The following is a 14,131-nucleotide window of genomic DNA, read 5'->3' on the forward strand; positions in this document are numbered from 1 at the left end:
GGTGCTGGAGTGAATATCTGGCGTTTTTCGTGCTGCTGGGAATTTAAACTGCTGTAACAGCAGAGGAAATGCCTTTTCAGTGATTCCGTAATACTGAGACTTGAGAATATTGCTTTACTCACTCAGAGAAAGTACAGCCTCTTGTGAATTGTATAAATGACACCAGATTTATAAGATAAATGTAGATTTTTCACCAAGAGGCTTCAGCAAACGCCACAGAAACGTGGGAATGCCAAACACATGACAAAACTGAAGCTGTTGATTCCATGAAATCATGGAATGTCCTGAGCTGGGACCCACAGATCATCAAGTCCAGCTCCTGGCCCTGGAAAACACTCGGATGAAGGAGAAGGGAGTCCAAGGAGACAGTGTTGTTGCAAAGGGAGAAGCAGAAAGCCATGATACAAGTGTGGAGGAAGACACCAATGATGGAAATAAAGAAGGCGGCTCCAGTGTTGCTGCAAATGAAGAGGAAAATGATGCTGGAAGGGAAGGAAAAGAAGGCAGTGATGATGGGTGTGTGCAGGAAGGCACAGCTCTACTGCTGTTGAAAGAGGTGCTCACACACAGAGCTGTGCTTGTGGGCCCCTGTGTTTATATAACTGTATATAGATTAACACTGTAGTTAGTTCATTTATCCGTGGAAATCCTGTATAGTTATAACTCAAATATAGACACAGATGTATGTATATATATAACATGCTCACACCTCATGTGGGCCCATGTGTATGTTAACTGTATATATGTAACTGTAAATATGTTAACATTCTGTTGGAAAAATTGGTCCCCCACCCAGAGCTGTGCAAACCAGGAGATGGATCTCCAGATGGAGCAGACAACCCTTGCCGAGAGGTGCATGTCCATATTTTCCTTACCAATATATCAATATTCTCAACATAAATATCAACATTTCACTGTATTATTTAAGAGGTTGCATTAATTATATTAGCGATTTAGACTCCAGCTGTGTTTCATTGTATCAAATAATACAATACCTGCTGTTCTGAATTATTATGATTTAATATGTATGGCATATATATGGTATAATACATGTATTACTATCATGCATATTTCAAACTGTACATTATAATACATTATAATAATATAATAATAATATAGTTATAATAATAGTTATAATGATAGTTATAATAATAACTTATAACAGCTTATAATATAATCGCTTATAATAGCTTATATTTAAATAATATTATTATATAATATAATAAATATAATATTATTATATAATATAATAAATATAATATTATTATATAATATAATATATATAATCTTATAATATACTATAATAAATATAATATAACAATATAATATAATGACATAATATAATATAATGATATAATATACTATATACCATTCATACAATATGATATATGACAACATAGAATAAATATTAAAATGTCATAAATTTCACTATATAAGAAATTTTACTCTATAATAAGTATTAACATATAACAATATCGAAATACAATTTTATTTTATTTTATTTCCTATCCTTTTATGTAACTATTTCAATGCTATTTAAACATTTAAAACCCCACCGTGCCGAAGCGTGCTCGGGGCGTTACTGTGGGCGTGGCCACATCCTAGGCCACGCCCTCTAACGGGCAAACTGAGGGCAGTGGCGTCAGTCTCAGCCCCCTTGGCCCCGCCCATCTCCTGGCAGTCTGAGGGCAGTGGCTTCAGTCTCAGCCCCCTTGGCCCCGCCCATCTCCTGGCAGTGTGAGGGCAGTGGCTTCAGTCTCAGCCCCCTTGGCCCCGCCCCTCTCCTGGCAGGCTGAGGGCAGTGGCGTCGGCGCCGCCCGGGCCCGCGGGCCCCATGGCCGCCGTGTTCCTGGTGACGCTGTACGAGTACTCGCCGCTGTTCTACATCGCCCTGGTCTCCGTCTGCTTCCTCGTCACCAGCGCCGTCGTCCTCGGCTGGTCAGTGCTCGGGGTGGAGGGGGGGACACACGGGGGACAAGGCCGGGCTGGACGCGGCGTGGAGCGCCCTGGTCTAGGGGAAGCTGTCCCTGCCCCTGTCAGGGGGTTGGAACTGGATGGGATTTAAATCACGTTAAGCTCTTTCCTTCTTTCAGCAATACCGAACTCTTCTGAATGTTTTTTTTGTAATGTTATTCGTGATATCGGCAAGGTCTGTGTTTGTATGTGCTGAGCTACTGTCCAGGGAAGGGAATGGAGCTGGGAAGGGGCTGGAGCAGCAGGAGCAGCTGAGGGAGCTGGGGGGGCTCAGCCTGGAGAAAAGGAGGCTCAGGGGGGACCTTCTGGCTCTGCAACTCCCTGACAGGAGGGGGGAGCCGGGGGGGAATGTGCTCCCAGGGAACAAGGGACAGGACGAGAGGAAAGTGCCTCAAGGGGAACTTCAGGTTGGACAACAGGAGGAATTTCTTCACAAAACTCCTTTCATGCAGAGGCTTTTCCCTTGTTTACAGCCTTTTTTTGGCTGCCAGCTGGCTCGCACACGTGCCTCTGTTGGTCTCGGGGTGAACAGAGCACATCTTTTGACCTTTCAGATACGTTTCATGAGGAGTTTAATTCTTGCCTTGCAGTTCCTCCCCCAGTGCTGGGTCTTCTTGTTTTCGTTTCTTTGTGCTGGATGAAGCTCCACCCCATTGTTTGCTTGGGGACAGAGGTGGTAGAAATCCTCTTTATAAGTCTCTCTGTCCCTCTGCACTGATGGTATTAAGTTGCCATCCAGTTCTCTCCACTTCTTCACTTCATCGGTTCTTTAAAAAAAGAAGATATCTTTATCACCAGTATCATCTTGCTTTAAAGGTATCTTTAGAAAAAGATGACACTGGGCCATGATTCAGATAAATCCCCAGCATGTCCATCCCCAAACCAGTGATCCTTTTGTAATTTAATCATTGTTTACCTGTTTATAATAACTGGAAACTGTGTGGAAATAGGTGTGCCACAAGATCCTTGTGTGTGTGCACGTGCCTGTTGTTGCTTTTTGGCCACAGGGTGTTGAAGAGCAGTGCCCAGAGGCGTTTTTATTTCAGGATCAGAGATTCCAGGTGCACCTGCACTCGGTGTTATTGCAGTTTATGGAAATACATGCAAATTTTCTTCCAGCTAGAGTGTTGAGGGACTGTCAGTCGAGGAGAGGAGTAGCCAGGAGCTCGGCACTTACAAGTGAGCGTGCAGGCCGGTGCTCAGAGGTACTGGCTGCTCAAAGGGAGCTCTGCCATTCCATGGCCGTGTCCAGGAGCATCTTCTAAGGAATTTCCCTGTGCCTGGAGCTGCAGTTACAGCTCAAGTGCTCCTGAACTTGCCAATGAAAACAACTGAACCCTTCATTTGCCGCACGGAGCACTGTAAATGGAAATGGTGTCACAGGAGCACAGAGCACCTGAGCTGTTGCTGGGGTGCCATTTTTGTCTCCCCCATCATTTCTGGCATTAATTTGCTCTGTGGATGCGTTTGGGGTGGTGTCAGCCAGCCTGGAAAGCAGCAGCTGCTCAGGAATGTCCCTGCTCTCCTTTGTGAGCCCTCACGCTGATTGGAGGAGCATCTGTTTTCATGGCCAGCCCTGGATAGCTGTGGCTCTGCTCAGAGCCCAGGCAGGTTATTACTCCCAGAGCCAGCCCAGCAGGTGCCCTGGGCACAGGGATGGAGTGGAATTTAGATCACCTGGCTGCCTGTGCACTGTGTTTTTAGCTGGAGGTAAATGCTTGGCTTGGGAGGAGCTGAAGGCTCAGAGCAGCTGTTGGAAGTGCAGCTCTTTGGAGAAGTCAGCTCATGGACAAACCCAGTGAAACTCCTGCCTTTTCTAAACCAGCACTGCCCTGAAGAGATTAATTTTCCCCTTTACCAGCTCATCATATGGATTGTTAGATCATTAAAAGAAACTGTATCTTTATTCATCCCTCTACACTGAATGCCACCTTAAAATTTACAGAAACACCACACTTACTGCTGGACAGGCAAATATTTATTACACTGCCAGGAGCAGGTTGTTGCTGTTGAGAGCGGCTTTGAGGTTTTTTTTTTTCCCCTTGAATTATTTTCCTCAACTTGAAAGTCACTTTTGACTGGTGTTTTTCCCTGTTAGTCCTGTAAAGGGCACCCCTCCAGCACCCAACATTCTGAGGGTTGCCTAAATCAAAATTCAGAGCCATGGAACAGGCCATCACTTCGGCAGTACAGGTGGCAGCGACCAAAGGAACAGCCTGGGGTAATTCATAAATGTTTCCTAAAATGCATTAACAAAGACTCCCATGGGCTGCATATCTGGGACTTCTCTGAAAAGCTTCTCTAATGAGTTTTTGGATGTTGGAGGTTACGGCTGCCACCTTAAAAAGTTAATTTTTTTCCCCAGTATCCAACCTGAACCTCCCCTGGTGTAACTTGAGGCCGTTCCCTTTCCTCCTGTCCCTTGTTCCCGGGAGCAGAGCCCGATTCCCCCCAGCTCCACCCTCCTGTCAGGGAGTTGCAGAGAGCCAGAAGGTCCCCCCTGAGCCTCCTTTCCTCCAAATTATTCTTCCTTGCTTTCTTTGATATTTATTTTCACTCATAGGGTGTTTAAACTTTTAATCCTTTGCTCCATTATCCTTTTAGGGCCAGAATATCACTCGGTCTGACCTTCTGGTTTTGGCTTTGAAGGGGTCTCAGTGTCTCAGCTTTGATTCAGAGTCTTGACTATCTTGCACTTGGTTTCTGGCTCAAAGCAGAGGCTTTTTGAGCCCCTGATTTAATACATCAGCATTTGGTTGTAACTGAGGTTTAAATGGGAAATCAGGATCTTAGTATCCCATCCAAACATCCTGCTGGCTGTAGGAAATATCCCGGGGCTGAATGATTTCCTCCAAGGTTTTCCTTTGGAGCACCCAGGCCATCGAGGCTGCTCCTTCTTTGCAAACAGTGATTTTTGTTTTTTCCCAGCTCTGATCCTGAGATGGGATGTGCAAGACTCAGCTGGGAGGGAGCTCTGGCCTAACCCTTTACCACTAGAGGGCATTGACCACTTCAGGAATTTTATTCCCTTTCTGGAAAAGCAGGAGTGAAGCATCCCTCCTTTAAAGATTCCCTGTGTCCTGTCTTCTGCCACGAAAAGCTGGAGTCAGATTGGCAGGAAATATCCATGCATCCAAGCGGATATTCTGGAAAACCAATTCAGCTCTGATTTGTTGTGCTGTTTGGTATTTAGAACTGGGGAAAAAAAACATAAAATGTGTCAACACTAACACTGAACCCACTTGTTGTTGTTGTTTTGTGTCCCATAGGTTTGGGTTGGGTGTTCCCGTTATCCTGAGGAACTCAGAGGAAACAGAATCCAGCACAAGGGTACTGAAAAAGCGGATGAGACAAGTGAAGAATCCCTTTGGGTTGGAAATCCCTCGTCCTGCTGCAGCGTCGCTAACAAGTCAGATGTGATTTTTGTCAATTTGGGTGCCTGAACTTGGTGCTGTTTTCTTCACAGAATCATAGAATGCTTTGGATTGGAAGGGACCTTAAAGATCACCCTCAGTCTCGCTCTCACCCTTTTCCTTGATCATAATTCCTCCCGTCATTCCAGCAGAAATATTTTTTTTTTCACGGCTTACAGACAGGCTGTTTTAAGAAGCGAAATGTTTGGATATTTAAGTGCAGCTTAATTCTCATTAATAAAACCCTTCCTGCTATTACAGATCTTTAAGTCACTAAAACATTTGCAAATTACCAGCTCCTGTGGGCGTTGCTGTAAATTGAACAGAATCTATGGAATTCGTTATGGAACATGTGCCGCCCACTGAAGTCTAAGCCCGGATCTCCAGCACTGTTTGCAAGTGCCCTATTTTTAAATAATAAATAGATAAATGGAAAATCTCCCTCTTTTTCTCTTTGTGCTTCCGTGGAAGCTGAATTTAAGTACCTGTTTGGATCAGAGTTCAGTTCTTTCCTAGCATCCTTGAGACCACCCACGTAAGGAAAGGAGATTCCTGCCTTGCTGCGTCACCGGGGAGCAGGAGCCAGAGCTGAGCATCTTCCACCCACGCAGATGTGGGGCCTCCCACTGCACCAGGAAGGGCTGCTGCAGTTTTATCCCCCTCCCCCAGCATAAAACCCACCCCCCAACACAACAAACCCAACAGCTGAATCTTCAGGTAGTTTGGATTTTTTCCAGGAGCTTTGGGCGCTTCTGCTCCTGTTGGTGTTTAGAAGTTGACGGGTTGGGTACTTGATTTTTGGTAAAGAAATGGAGCACGTGCATCTTTTTCTCCTCCCTTTGCATGATCAAGAGCCTTGTTCTCTGAGACCACAGAGAGTTTTGTAGGCCAGTGATCCAATTGATACCATTATCTGGGGAGGGAATGGACTTTGGGCCAGGGCTTGTGCTCTTGGGTCTGCCTGTGAGTGTGTAAAGTGTTACCAGAGGTTAAAATTTACCCTTCATAAAGTGCATGTGCTACTTTTGTGAGCTTAATGAGCCGTTTTATCTCCTCACACTGCCTTCCCCATCTCCATAAACACCAAACTGAGTCTGAATTGTTAGAAGGTTTGCTTGTAATGATAAATAATTTATTTTATATTAATGTTTGTAATTTTAGGGGTGACCCAATTGCAGCCTTCCACTACCTGAAGGGAGCCTACAAAAAAAGTGGAGAGGGACTTTTTGCAAGGGCATGGAGTGCCAGGACAAGGAGGAATGGCTTCAAACTGCCAGAGGGCAGGGTTAGACGGGATATTGGGATGGAAATGTTGTCTGTGAGGGTGGTGAGGCCCTGGCACAGGTTGCCCAGAGGAGCTGTGGCTGTCCCATCCCTGGAAGTGTTCCAGGCCAGGTTGGATGGGGCTTGGAGCAGCCTGGGCTAGTGGAAGGTGTCCCTGCCCGTGACAGGGGGTGGAACAAGATGGTCTTTAAGGTCCCTTCCAACCCAAACCATTCTGGGCTTCTGTGACTCTGTGAAGTTGTTTTCTGGTTGTTGCTCTTTGAGAAGCTACACTTGGCAATTCCAGAATTCCCTCGTGTGGCTGAGCTCCTGAAACCCTTCTCTTCTGTCTCGCAGAGGGTGTAACCCTGACACCTGACTGTCTGGAGGACTGTGTCCTCACCTGCTACTGGGGCTGCAGCGTCCAGAAACTCCACGAAGCGCTGCAGAAACACGTCTACTGCTTCAGGATAAAGACTCCTCAGGCGTTGGAGGATGCCCTGTACAACGAGTACCTCTACAGGCAACAGTACTTGTATCCTTTTCTTTTTTTACCCTTTTCTGTTTTGACAAATTACGTTGATTTTTTTGGTGGGGAAGTGGGGGGGTGTTGAGATTTCGTGTGTTTTGTGAACAAATACCGTGGCAAATATTCTGTGTGCAGACGCTAGGTTTGACTGCAACTGCAGCCACGCCGATTGTTTTCCCTTGACACAGACAAAGCATTAAAAAAAATGACAAGGAGGAGAAGTATTGCCAGTTACCAGAAGATGCTCAAGTTGTGGATTTTGGCCCCGTGCCCAGATCTCGCTATCCCTTGGTAGCGCTGCTGACGTTGGCAGATGAGGAAGACAGAGAAATTTATGACATTGTAAGTGGTATCAGAATATATTTTAGGGTCACTGTATTTGAGGTCTGAATGTTTCAGGAGAGAGGCTTGAATAAAGCAGCTTCCCTTCCCTGTGCCTCGCTTGTCGCTGGTGTCTCCTGAGCAGCGTGGAGGAAAAAAAAAAAAAGGATGATTTTAATATATTTAAAAGGTGCTTATCTCCCAAAGCCCCTGCGTGCCAAGGTCCCTGTGGCCAGAGGAAGGAGGGTTGTGGCAGGTCAGTCAGCTGGTACTCTGATTTTCCAGATCACACAGACCTGAGGTGGAGCTCTTGCACCGATAAGGAATTTTGGATTCTGTTGGCGAGGCAGGAGGGTTGTTTTTTTTTTAATGCCTGGCACAGATACAGAGCTGATTGCTGACTTGGCTGTTGGAAACACAGAAATCCCCTTTCTGCCACAGGTCTGTGCCATGCAGCTCTGTCTCAGGAGCTGAATTGCAGGAAGGGGTGAAGGTACAGACTGACAGGAGATACCCAGCTCCCCCAAAAAAGGGTCTCCTCCTAATCTCCTGCTGTTAAAGCAGCTTCAGCCTTGGCACCTGCAGCTCAATGTCCTTTCTGTACCCTAAATTGATTATTTTTTGAATTATTTGAGATTATTTTTATGTTTTAGCACCAACTGCTTGAACAGTAACACAAATCCCGAAATTCACTGAACACTGTTCCATGCATTCATCTGGAAACTGTGATCACAGCAGTGCCAGGGAAATCTGTCCTCTTTCCAGGTGATGCCTGTCCTTGGCTTCTTGTCACCTGCCCTGCTCCCTCCTGATCCTGCTCGAGGTGTTTCCCCCAGATTAATAAATTTTTATGTGGATATGTATACATTTTTATAGTTTAATATAAAGACTGTAAGTTTAATATTTGAATGTGTTTGACACTAGCATGGAGATGACTTTGTAACACCTCTCTTTTGTTCCTCAGCATAGCAGAAAGGGGTGGAAAGAGAGTGTGTTTGGGGGGTTATTTTTCCTCTGGTTTTGGAGGAAAGGAGCTCATCCAGAATCTGTAAATCTGGTCAAGGAGTAACTCCACCGTGTCCTTGCCAGGCAAATGTCAGAATCACATCTGGTTTGTTGAAACAAACTTGTAAAATACAAATATACTGTGGAAAAGGATATTTGCCAGTATGATGCAACCATTCTGCATTGTTCTCTGTGTGTGTGTCCATCACTATTGATGGTACTCCAGTATCTCTTTCTTGGGGGCTCTGATTTCCCACTATATCTTTCCTGAGGGGGGTTAATTTTCATCCTAACTGGTTTTGTCATCCAGATCATCCCCATTTGGTTTTGTGCCATGACTTTCCTCCAGCTCCAGAAAAGTAGCATGGCCATGTATAAAAGTAGCAGAAATTATTTGGAGACTGGCAGGGCTAAGCTGAAAGAAGCTCAGATCTCAGGTGCTGTGATTTAATAAAAAAAAAAAGACCTTTTCCCCACAGAACAGTGAATTCAGTTAGTACAAATCCATATGTGCAGGTACAGACACATTTAAACTCTCTGTTTAATTAGCCGTGTGTGGATTTGGAAGTGCAAGTCTGCTTGGCTTTTAATATTTTTTATTTTTTTTTTCAACAAAACAGCTTCTATATTTCATTTCTCTTTCGACAGCTTCTGGGAACTACAATAATACTGAATTTCACTTTTCTTTTTTCCCTGCTTTTTAGAGGCTATTACGTAATCTGGGCAGGCCTGGGTGGGGGGTGGTTTAGGCTCAGCAGGCAAGCTTAGAGGGCTTGTATTTCCAGAGAAATTCCTCCAAAGACAACCATGGGGTTCCAGAATCCTTTCCAGCAAAATTTATCTTTTAACCCAGCATATTTTTTTTTTTGTGATCTGTGCTTGAAGTCAACACTGTTGAATTCCTGGTTGTCCTGGATTAGGTAGGTCAGAGGCCGTACCAGGGGATGCCAAATCCTGGCATCCTGGGATGGTTTGGGTTGGAAGACACCTTAAAGCCCATCTCATTCCAACCCCTCTGCCATGGGCAGGGACACCTTCCACCAGCCCAGGTTGCTCCAAGCCCCGTCCAACCTGGCCTTGGAACACTTCCAGGGATGGGGCAGCCACAGCTTCTCTGGGCAACCTGTGCCAGGGCCTCATGCCCACCCTCCCAGGGAATAATTTCATCCCAGTATTCCATCTAACCCTCTGGCAGTGTGAAGCCATTCCCCCTTGTCCTGTCCCTCCATCCCTTTTCCAGAGCCCCTCTCCAGCTCTCCTGGAGCCCCTTTAGGCCCTGGAAGGGGCTCTAAGATCACCCTGGAGCCTTCCCTTCTCCAGGCTGAACACCCCCAGCTCTCCCAGCCTGGCTCCACAGGGCGATACAACCAGAGGGAAAGTCACTAAACACGGCTTTTTTTTCTGCCTGCAGATTGCAATGGTGGCTGTAATTCACATTCCTGATGAAAGCTACAGACTTTCCTGCAGAATATTATACCAGTATCTCCTCCTGGCTCAAGGTCAATACCATGATCTGAAGGTAAGACACGCACAGAGAGTCTTGTTTCGCTTGTGTGACAGCGTTAAGTTTAGTTCGTGTGGGCTTTCGGGAGCCTAAATTAGTACAAGGCTTTTATTGTCATGCAAAGAACTGGATGGTAGTTAAAAATATTTTATCAGCTAAGTAGTTCCCGAGGAACTTACTGTACAGAAATATTTTCTGTGAAAATATTCAAGATTTCCTGGAGAAATTACTTGCTTCTAGTCTAGGAGTCCTAGGTTGTGTCCACTTTGTAAAGCGGTAGAAGAAATGAGCTGTTCAACGCTTCTTCTCTCCAGAATAATTATTTCCTTGCTAGTCACTCAAACCAGCTCTTTCTCCCAAATTCCCCTTTCAATCAAGAAAGTTTCAGGAGAAACTCGCTTTTAAAAATTCCTTCTTTCCTGCAGTACGTGCTCCGAGGTCGGGAGTCGTACCCAGAAGGATTTGTGCTTCACGTAAAATAAGACAAAAAAAAATAAAAGAGTTAGGGGATTGGAAAATGAGCAAGAGCAGAATGGGTTGAGTGAAGTGGACTTGACAGCGTGGTGGATGTAACTTTGGTAGGGATGGATGGAAGATCCCTCTGGGCACAGGGACTGATAGACCAGAAACGAACCCGAGCTGCTCAAAACCTCCTGGTGAAGTTCATGCATGATGTTCATCTGATACAGCCAGGATCTGATGGCTTATCCTTAATGTTTTCCCAGTGTTTTATGTGATTTTTTTTTTTTATGCCTCTGAAGTGCCTGTTACTGAAGGCCAGGCAGCTGTCAGGGCCCACACAGGGTCTGGCACTGGGGAAGCGACCCAGGGGAACTTCCATTGCACGTGTGAGTCTGTGTGTGCAGGGATTGGAGCAGATTTTCTGACTTCTAAACACTCCTGCTTATGTGTATTTTAGCAACTCTTCATGTCTGCAAATAGCCCTGCACCGTCCTCGAGCAGCACATTCCCTGGGAAGAGCAGCATTGACAGGGCCTTGCTGGAGAAGGAGGGGCTGGCCGGGAACGAACCGGAGCTGCAGGAGGAAAACAGCAAAGACTGCGTTGTTTGCCAGAATGGCCCCGTGAACTGGGTCCTGCTGCCCTGCAGGCACACCTGTCTGTGTGATGGCTGTGTCAGGTATTTCCAGCAGTGTCCCATGTGCAGGCAGTTTGTCCAAGAGTCTTTCCCACTCTGCAGCAGAAAGGAGCAAGACGAAGACGAGTTGGCCCATGGCTCGCAAGATGTTCTTCCTGCAAGAGTCTTTTAACGGGAGACAGAAATGAGAAGACCTGGGGCTGTGTGCACTGAGATTAAATGTGGAAGCCAGACTGTTTATGGGAGGATATGTAGCAGTAACTTGTAGGGTTTTTTGCTTTTTATTGTCAGGTAATTTTCAGCTTCCTTATTTTTCCTCGCTCCATATGCTCGCAGGAGCGCCGTGCTGGTGTGCAATGTGGACAGGAGAAGTGCGTAGGATGTCTCTGAAGGATGTGATTTTTATTTATAACTGCTTCCTAGTTTTTCTTGGAGCACTGTTGGAGGCTATTTCGACTACTAAATTTAGTGTGTCTACTAAAAAAAGAATAAAAACTTGCAAGTGCAGCTGAACACAGCTCCTTCTATATTTATTGTATTTAAAATACTAGAGCCATGTGTCATCTTAACTTGGTGTAATTTAGGAACTTAGCACTTTACAGAATGTACCATATGAAGGAAAGTAAATATTATTCATTGTTAACCCCTGTGTATTTATTTTGTAGCTGAAGTCTGGACTGTGGCACGAGCTGGGAGTTAGAGGGGTTCAGGACACTTTCTGGCTGGTTTGAAGGATCTGTGTGTGTGTGTGTGTGTGAGGGACTTCAGCCAAAGCCCTTTGGAAAGATTTCTGTTGATTATTCCTGAGCTACACGTTGGTGACACTTTCAAGCCTGAGCCCTTGCTATGACATCTTGAGGCACAGACTTCCAGTCTTGTTGGCAACGCCTGTAAGAACTTATTCCCCGTGCAAATGTTGGTTAATCACTCCCCAGGGTGGTGACTTGGGCAGTTTTGTGGTGCTCTGTGACATTTCCAACTCTTTTCACTTGCCTGGTCAGCTTGGATGCAAAGTTAACCAGTTACCTTTATCAGGGAATTTATGTGGCCTAACAAAGAAGCTAAAGAATAGCAGAAAATTATTTCTTTTCTTTCCGTGGTGTATTGGCAAAAGCAATAAAAACAGCTGTTGAGAAAGTGGTTTGTTTCTTAAGAGAGGCACAAATTCCCCTCAGGACAGACCAGCTGACTTTCACAGCTGCTCACATAAGACAAAGTGCTCCTCAGAACCTGTAAAAATGGGGAGTAGCTGCTCTCTGTCATCCCTCTTGTTCCCTTGCAGCTTTTCCTCACATCCAATTCCAGGAGAGCTGCTCAGGCTCAGGCAGGGAAAGCCGTGCTCCAGCTGCCCTCTCCTGCAGCTCCAGGGTCCACACAAGGTGCTGCAAACCAGGAAAGGAGCTTCCCCTACTCAAAGGTATTCCATCTTCACCATTTATCCTTCTCTTTTACTGTTTGCCCTGACCCTGCTTCCAAACTCCTGGCAGTTACCTCTGAGGGAAGGACTGGGGTGGTGGGAAGAGCAACGGTTGGTTGTAAAGGGCAGGTGGAGGTGGGGAATTGATGGATGTAGCCACAGATTTCCAGAGAAACCTGGATCAGCAGCTGGTTGTAAGACAGCTAATCTGGTGTGCCTGGAGTGACCTTCCTGGGCAGGGACAGCTCTGGAACAAACTGCTGCACAAACCAGCCTTTTGTTTGCACCCCGAGGTGTCTGCGGGCACCGAGCAGCGCTGGATCCGTGGCAGCTGCTGTTTCCATAAGAACAGCTCCCCCAGCACGTGGGACAGCCTGTTATTCCAGAGGAGCAGGTCAGTGCTGCGCTGCTTCCAGCCTGGAGCTGGGCACTGATGATTAGCAGGGGCTTGTTTGCCCACTTGGATGATGAGAGAGGTGTTGTTTGCTGCTGGACCGCGGTAATCACCGATATCCGATCAATCGGCTGAAATTTCCCAACGAGACAGCGGGATCCAAACCCGTGGGCTTGTTTAATCTCAGACTGAAATGGTATTCAAGTAAACCCACAGAGAGCTGCCTGGTCTGTCTCATCCTTCAATCGATGCCAGAATTAAATAATAATGGCAAACAGGATGTAGCTGTGCTGAACTGCCAGGCCATGTATTTACCATTAAGTCTGTCCTGGCTTTTCATTTGTTTCATCTTCTTTTAATAGCATTTTCCAGAGATGCTTAGTTGCTTTCTCAGCTCTAACAAGCTTCCTTGCTGGCCCAAATGAAAGGAACTGAGGGAGAGTTATAAAAAGTACAGTAGCTGGCTCATTACATTTGCCCTTCTTCTAAGGAGCCATCCCAAAATATAGATCAGGTAAGGAGGAAAAGGAGCAGCTCTAAAGCTGCCTTGTGTGTCCCTTGGTTGTCTTAAAGCAGGGATTCAAGGCTCTAAGAGAGAAGTAAAACCTTCCTGTGACCCACAAAAACACAGTCTATTGACAGAGGCTGTTGTGCTCTGTCACCCTGTTGTAATAGAGGTAACATAATGTTCCTTTTCTGCTCATTAGAGATGATGTTTATGGATTTTGGGGACATCAAGGAGCGCTTCTGGCAAGCAGGCTTGCTTCTTTCCAGCAGCACTGGGGTGTTACAGATCTGTGCTGGCTTTTGCTGCAGGAGAGGTTGGTTTGGTTTGGTTCGTTAACTAATTAGAGCTGAGGCTTCGGAATGGGTTGATGCTTAGGGATGTCCCAAGGTGTCTTTCCAAGTGCCACCAATTGAATATGACAGGGACATCTTCCTTCTGTAGTGAAAGCTGCTGTGTTAGGATCTTCCTTCCCTCGTTCCCTGCCTCCTCCAAGTAGAGGGAAAATGGTCGGAGGGCAAATCCAGGTCTGGATTTGAGTGGTTGCTGCACAACTCCCTGACAGGAGGGTGTCACCAGGTGGGGGTGGGTCTCTTCTCCCAAGAAACAAGCAGTAGGACAAGAGGAAACAGCCTCAACTTGGCCAGGGGAGATTTAGATTGGATATTAGGGACAACTTCTTCACTGAAAGGGTGGTCATGCTGCCCG

General features: G+C 45.9%; 1 protein-coding gene across 1 annotated transcript; it reads left to right on the forward strand.

The window, feature by feature from the left end:
* Positions 1-1,787: 1,787 nt before the first annotated feature.
* On the forward strand, positions 1,788-11,750 carry CGRRF1 (cell growth regulator with ring finger domain 1). The gene is made up of 6 exons (XM_050336616.1): positions 1,788-1,938; positions 5,244-5,383; positions 7,008-7,185; positions 7,374-7,521; positions 9,917-10,024; positions 10,929-11,750. Exons 1-6 carry the CDS (start codon positions 1,835-1,837, stop codon positions 11,277-11,279), a joined length of 1,029 nt encoding a protein of 342 aa, XP_050192573.1. The 5' UTR covers positions 1,788-1,834; the 3' UTR covers positions 11,280-11,750.
* Positions 11,751-14,131: the final 2,381 nt, after the last annotated feature.

The sequence above is a fragment of the Myiozetetes cayanensis genome, unplaced genomic scaffold, assembly GCF_022539395.1.
Source record: "Myiozetetes cayanensis isolate MyiCay16 unplaced genomic scaffold, myiCay2020 scf6-25, whole genome shotgun sequence".
In the NCBI taxonomy this organism is placed as follows: domain Eukaryota; kingdom Metazoa; phylum Chordata; class Aves; order Passeriformes; family Tyrannidae; genus Myiozetetes; species Myiozetetes cayanensis.

Coding starts and splice junctions, on each gene's coding strand:
- CGRRF1 (XM_050336616.1), top strand. CDS start 1,835: ATGGCCGCCGTGTTCCTGGTGACGCTGTACGAGTACTCGCCGCTGTTC. Junction 7,186..7,373: donor CTCTACAGGCAACAGTACTT/GTATCCTTTTCT, acceptor ACACAGACAAAG/CATTAAAAAAAATGACAAGG. Junction 10,025..10,928: donor GTCAATACCATGATCTGAAG/GTAAGACACGCA, acceptor TGTGTATTTTAG/CAACTCTTCATGTCTGCAAA.